Source organism: Hydra viridissima, unplaced genomic scaffold, assembly GCF_058129835.1.
Source record: "Hydra viridissima isolate aposymbiotic clone 2 unplaced genomic scaffold, HvirCarnegie_v1 scaffold_5, whole genome shotgun sequence".
Taxonomy (NCBI): Eukaryota; Metazoa; Cnidaria; class Hydrozoa; order Anthoathecata; family Hydridae; genus Hydra; species Hydra viridissima.
Window position 1 is genome coordinate 4,351,689 of NW_028324304.1, and position 6,007 is coordinate 4,357,695.

The following is a 6,007-nucleotide window of genomic DNA, read 5'->3' on the forward strand; positions in this document are numbered from 1 at the left end:
AAATATATGGCAAAATATAGATAAAATTTTAAATAGCTCTTAAATCAGTTTAAACGCTGCGTTAAAAGAAAGTGACGTTTTTAAATGAGATTGAAAAAAAAAAAAAAAAAAAGACGGGTGCATTTCTTTAAATGTTCAAAGGACCTCTTGAAACTATTTGTTGAATCACAAATAAAAGTTTCCGATCAAACTGCGAAATGTTTTAGTTTATTTTAAATTTTAGTATATTTTAAATAATTTAAAATAAACTGAAACATTTCAATTACAATTTCTTCAATACTTTAAATTTATCACATACGCCCAGTATTAAGGTTTATCGGCCCCATAGCTTTAGCAATGAGCCGATTTCAATTTATTAGGAGATGCTTCCTACTACCAGATAAATAATATATAATTTTAATATATAATTGAATATATAATATTTGCCTTTCCACTAACATGTGGTTCTGGGGATTACTTCTGACCATTCAACAGTTTTTATGCTCATAACATTTTTTTTAACCAGATGTATTAAACAACGTAAATGTTTGAAATATTTACGTAGGATTTTCTGTTATCTAATTATATTGTGAAGTATGTTTTTTGTTCTTCGTAACGCTTGTAAAATTTGACGGCACCACAGTGAATTGTTAGTTTCAGCGTAAAGGTTTAATAGAGCTTCACTTTAAATAAGACGTGCTTGAATAGCTCTGTCTTATAAGGAGATAAATGTAAGTCGGTTTCAATCGTTTCAAATGGTATTTAACGAAAACAAAAAAACTAAACATTAAAAAAATAAATGATAAAAACAAATCAATAAATAATGTGACGCTTGTGTAATATAATTTTATTTAAATCAAATTTAAAAATAAAATTAAACTAAATGAGTGGTCAGTTAAGTTGACCTTCTATCAAGGTAATTTGATTGCTCGCGTTTCATTATTGAAATTAATTTGATTGCTTGAGCCTCACTTGCCCCTATTTAAATTAAGCCAGTTTTGCAACAGGCTGTAGCAGCTTTCAGGTTTACTTAATTTGTCCCTGTTATTCTGTTTGTCTATTTTATTCTGTTTTCAGTAGTTTTCAATTCTTTTAAACAGTTGTCGTTTCTTAAAATTGAAGCCAACACTTCGATTGGTTGAAATATCATTTTTGAATCAAATCTATCTTTATTTTTATATTTTGATTTAACGCTTTTTATTTTCAATTATTTACTTCAGTATTAATACACCCACTGCTTCATAATCCAACCAGCCTGGCAGAAGTTTGCGATTGAAGTTTGCACTAATTGTTATACCGGCAGTTTTATTGTCAATTATTTTTAAAACAAGTATTTGTATTTTCGAATGTTTTTTTTTTATAATCAAAAGTGTTATTATTTTTCTGTGTTATTAAAAGGTAATAAAAATGCTCTAAACTTATTAAAATTTGGAATTGCATTAAACCAAACTGATATTAAAATACATTAAACCAGTGGCGTACCTAAGGTAAATAGCGCCTGGAGCAAACACCGATCTCGCGCCCCTCTTCCCCCACAAAAGTGCTTAATTACAATTTTTTAATAAATGATGACACAAACTTTATTTTATATAATATATTTATTTTATATGATATATTATTTCTTAATTTATTTTATATAATTCTCGCTTATTGTATCGCAACCAAACCTCTTTTGCGCCCCTCTCAGGCTGGCGCCCATGGCACTTGCCCTGCCTGCCCTACCCTAGATACGCCACTGCATTAAACTGAACTGAACTTTAAAAAATGTTACAATGGTTTAATTGTTAACTGTCAACGTTCTGGAAACGTTTCGGTCAGCGCAGAAAACGAATGTCTCCGTGTAAAAACAGCCGCTTCAAACACGTGGTAAAAATGTACGTTGTCCAATCAGCGTAGACCACGAATCCGAGATTTTACTTAATGAAAGAACTACAAATGAGTTGAACAAAACAAACCTGACGAAGGAGAAAGCCAAACCATAGCATAGAATACGAAAATGATAAAATACTTAGGTAAGAAATTAGAACATTTAAAATTTTAACAGTGTTGGCTATGTGCTATTTTTACTGATTACATAAAAGTTTACATATTCAGAGAAAGTACATAGAACTCAAAGTTGTATGAGAGTTGGAATGGCCCATTTATTGTATCAAGCTAAATACAATACATGTGTTCAATAAAAATAAATGCATTAGATGTGTTTTTTGTTTTGTTGTTCTATAAATTGAATTATTAAAATTTCTTATTACTTACCAGCAATTCATTTTGATTTGATTGTTTTTCTGCTTTAGTAGTGGGTATAGCAATACTTTATGCTGTAAATGCTCTTTATGAAAAATCAGATGATGTGGTAGAACTTACTGCCGGAAATTTTGATCGTTTGGTAAAATATAGTGATGATGTATGGCTTGTGGAGTTTTATGCACCATGGTAAAATTAAATGATTATTTAAACTGAAAATTAACAATGGTGTGGATTAAACAGGTGCACTCTTGTTTACTGAGATATTCTAGTTAGGGATAACAATAGAATTGTGTTTAGTGTATCTGTTTAATCTCTACCTGAACTTTATTCAGTTTATTAAAATTTTAAACATTGTCCAAAGTTTTATGAAATTTTGGAAAAAAATTGTTTTATGATATAGCAACCCATTTATTAGAGATTTTCATATTTATTATTATTTTCTTCTTTTAAGGTGTGGCCACTGCAAAAATCTTGCACCAGATTGGAAAAAAGCAGCTACGGCATTAAAAGGAATAGTAAAAGTGGGTGCTGTTGACATGGATGTTCATGGATCAGTTGGAGGACCTTATAATGTACGCGGGTTCCCCACTATTAAAATATTTGCTGGCGATAAATCCAAACCTCAAGATTATAATGGTAATGATTTTAATTTAATGTTTTCAATCTTAATAATCAGCTGATGTTAATAGTTAGCTATATTTAATACATTTATAATGAAATTTATCTTTTAAGTTTTTGAAAAATTAAGGTGCACGCAGTGCCCAAGGACTGGTTGACGAAGCTTTAAAAGTGGTATCAGCATTGGCTCGTGAAAGGCTCCATGGTGGATCAAAAGTTAGTATTGTTGCTGTAACAACTTTGTGATATTTATGAGCTGAAAAACTTAAAATTTTACAAAACATTTGTTACATAGAATAATCTATATTTAGCATTCATCCAGTGGAAGTGGAAAAAGTGGAAATGCTAAAGATGTTATCACTCTTACTGATGAAAATTTTGAGAAAGAAGTCATTGATACAAAAGATATTGTTCTTGTTGAATTCTTTGCACCATGGTAATTTTTAAATTTAAATATGCATAAAAATTTTTATTGAGTTGCTACAATTTTTTTTTTTTTTTTTTTTTAAAAAAGTAACTAAAAGATACATTAGTTTTAGTTTTTTAATAGAATTAATGAAGAAACTGGTAAAATATCTACTCACAGAGGAAGTATATAACCCATTTCTAAGAGTGATTCCAGAATGTTCCATAAACCAAAGTGCTATTTAATTTAATGTTTGTTTTTTTAAAAAAAAAAGATATATCCATATGAATTGTTTGTTTTAATCAAAACAGATAATGTCACTATCCGTTTTGATTAAAACAAACAAAGGAAAAATGTTAATTGATTTAAAAAAAAAAAAAAAAACCCTGCAAAAAAACAAAATTGTTTTGTCAAATGTTCGCCTACCATGGTTGCCAATGCAATGAAATTTGAATGAAAATGTTAAGTAAGAGGAAAAAAGAAAATTAAAACTAAACAAGATCAAAGGATTTAAATTCGACTGCTTGTACTGCAATAAGAAATTATCAAATACAATCATAGTTGAAAGCTAGAACCCCAAGAATTGTGCTACTTCCAGAAAAAAGATATGTTGAAAAGAGGTTAGCATTTATCAAGGAACAAGTCAATTGAAAAAATGCTGCAATATTTGCTGAAATAATTTCTAATGGTTTGACAAAAGCAAAATTGTCTTTGGTTCTGCTGGTACTTTTTCAATATTTCATAACTCTGCCATGAACAGCTCACAAGCCCTAGTATACTTTACAGACTAAAGCAAAAATCAATATTTTTAGCTGTTTCTTGTACTGTGGAGCATCATCTAAAATGTGTGCCTAACTTGTAGATTTATTGCAGAGTTGTTTAGTCTTTAGGTTAAAGGATAGTGCACTAAATACTAGCATGTCCTATTACTGTTAATCTTTTTTTTTATTATTGATGGCCTCCTTTGCAAGTATTAATACTGAGAAAAATCTAAAGACTGAAAAAAATATATCTAGAAGATGAAAATGTTTTATAAATTGGAATATTAAAATATTTTTTGTTAAAAGATTAATTATTGTATATTAAAATATAAATTTTTTTTTTTTTAAATAAGGTAATACTCTATTTCTGAATACTTTTAAACTATTTACAATTTTTTTGAACACAGCTGTATTTTTAGGCAATTGTACAATAATCTTATATGATGGTCTTTTTTGACAGTGGCCTTTATAAATTTAAATTAGGTGTGGACACTGCCAGCGTTTGGAACCAGAGTGGGCTAAAGCTGCTACTGAATTAAAAGGCAAAGTGAAAGTGGCTGCATTAGATGCAACACAATACCCAAATACTGCTGGAAGGTAATTTATGTTTGACTTTTGCATTGATTAACTGTAAATTGGTTGAGAATAATAAATGTAATAGAACAAATTATTTTTAGATTTAATGTTCAAGGTTATCCTACCATTAAGGTCTTTCCTGCTGGAGCCAAAGATTATAACTCAGCTGAAGATTACCAAGGAGGGCGCACTGCAAGTGACATTATTGCTTTTGCTCTTGATCTGCATTCTGCAAATGTTGACCCTCCAGAAATTCAGCAACTCACCTCAGATGCAGTTTTAAAAGAGAACTGTAATGAAAAACCACTTTGTATTATCGCATTCTTGCCTGATATACTTGATACACAGGCTGCTGGAAGAAATGCCTATTTAGACCTGTTAAGGGAGTTGGGAGATAAGTACAAAAAAAAATTGTGGGGTTGGACATGGACAAGTGCAGGAGTACACCCTAAGTTAGAAAAAACCCTTGAAATAGGAGGATTTGGATACCCTGCAATGGCTGTTGCTAACATAAAAAAGAAGGTATGTTTTTGTTTAGAAACTAAAGCACTGAATGTAACACTTAGTTTTTACTTACACAGTTAACAATTTTTAACTATTGTATTCTTATTTTTTAGATATTTGTTATATTACGTGGAGGATTCGGACGTGACGGTATCGACGAGTTACTAAAAGGAATTGCGGTAGGTCGTGGTCGCACTCAAAAGTTAGAAGACGGATTACCAACTTTACAAGACGCTCCCGCCTGGGACGGTAAAGATGCAGAACTACCAGTAGAAGAAGAGGATATTGATTTAAGTGATGTTAGCTTAGATGACGATATTGAACCTGCGAAGAAAACTGAACTTTAAACATTTTACATTTCTAGAGTTTTTTAAATATTTATACGTACCGTTCCTGTCTGTCAAGGATATGTTTTTATTACATGAATAAATCTATGGTCTCTTAAATTATTAACGACTCTTCATTTTGTGCTTGATTTTGGCTTATTATTTATCTTTGATTATTAATTTTAAAGTTAAGTTTATCAAAAAGAACTAAATGTGCGAAGAAAAAAAAGCGCTGTGTTAATAAATTTTCTAATCAACTAGCTGTAATCACTTGCTAAACAGTTGCTTGCCTATTTTAAATATTCTTTAATGTAGTTAAGCTGGGCTTAACTATACTCTAACAGATCTATAATGGATTTTTGTTCAATTTATCTGATTCTGTAATAAGCTCACACGCTGCAGAGTATTACATCTCTCTCTTTAGAATACGAACTGATTCCATAGAATACTCTATACAGTATTCTATAAAACACGAACTAATGTTATAATTTTTGCAAACACGAATCCCATTCAGCCGTCGTTTGCTGAGGCCAATGCGGTTTTAAAAAATTTCATTTGTGTTAGTAATTCGGTAATCAATTTCGTTAATTTTT

The 6,007-nt window shown here is 30.2% G+C and overlaps 1 protein-coding gene across 2 annotated transcripts; it reads left to right on the forward strand.

The window, feature by feature from the left end:
- Positions 1 to 1,725: 1,725 nt before the first annotated feature.
- On the forward strand, positions 1,726 to 5,535 carry LOC145188874 (protein disulfide-isomerase A6-like). Of its 2 annotated transcripts, none has more exons than XM_080065379.2 (8): positions 1,726 to 1,991; positions 2,271 to 2,409; positions 2,675 to 2,859; positions 2,972 to 3,057; positions 3,153 to 3,277; positions 4,492 to 4,605; positions 4,686 to 5,106; positions 5,202 to 5,535. In XM_080065379.2, the coding sequence occupies exons 1-8, from the start codon at positions 1,976 to 1,978 to the stop codon at positions 5,433 to 5,435; spliced, it is 1,320 nt and encodes a 439-aa protein (XP_079921505.2). In that variant the 5' UTR covers positions 1,726 to 1,975; the 3' UTR covers positions 5,436 to 5,535. The 2 variants fall into 2 exon arrangements, with proteins under 2 accessions (XP_079921505.2, XP_089943672.1); XM_090087546.1 differs by having other exon boundaries at positions 1,886 to 1,991; positions 2,274 to 2,409.
- The last annotated feature ends 472 nt before the right edge of the window (positions 5,536 to 6,007 follow it).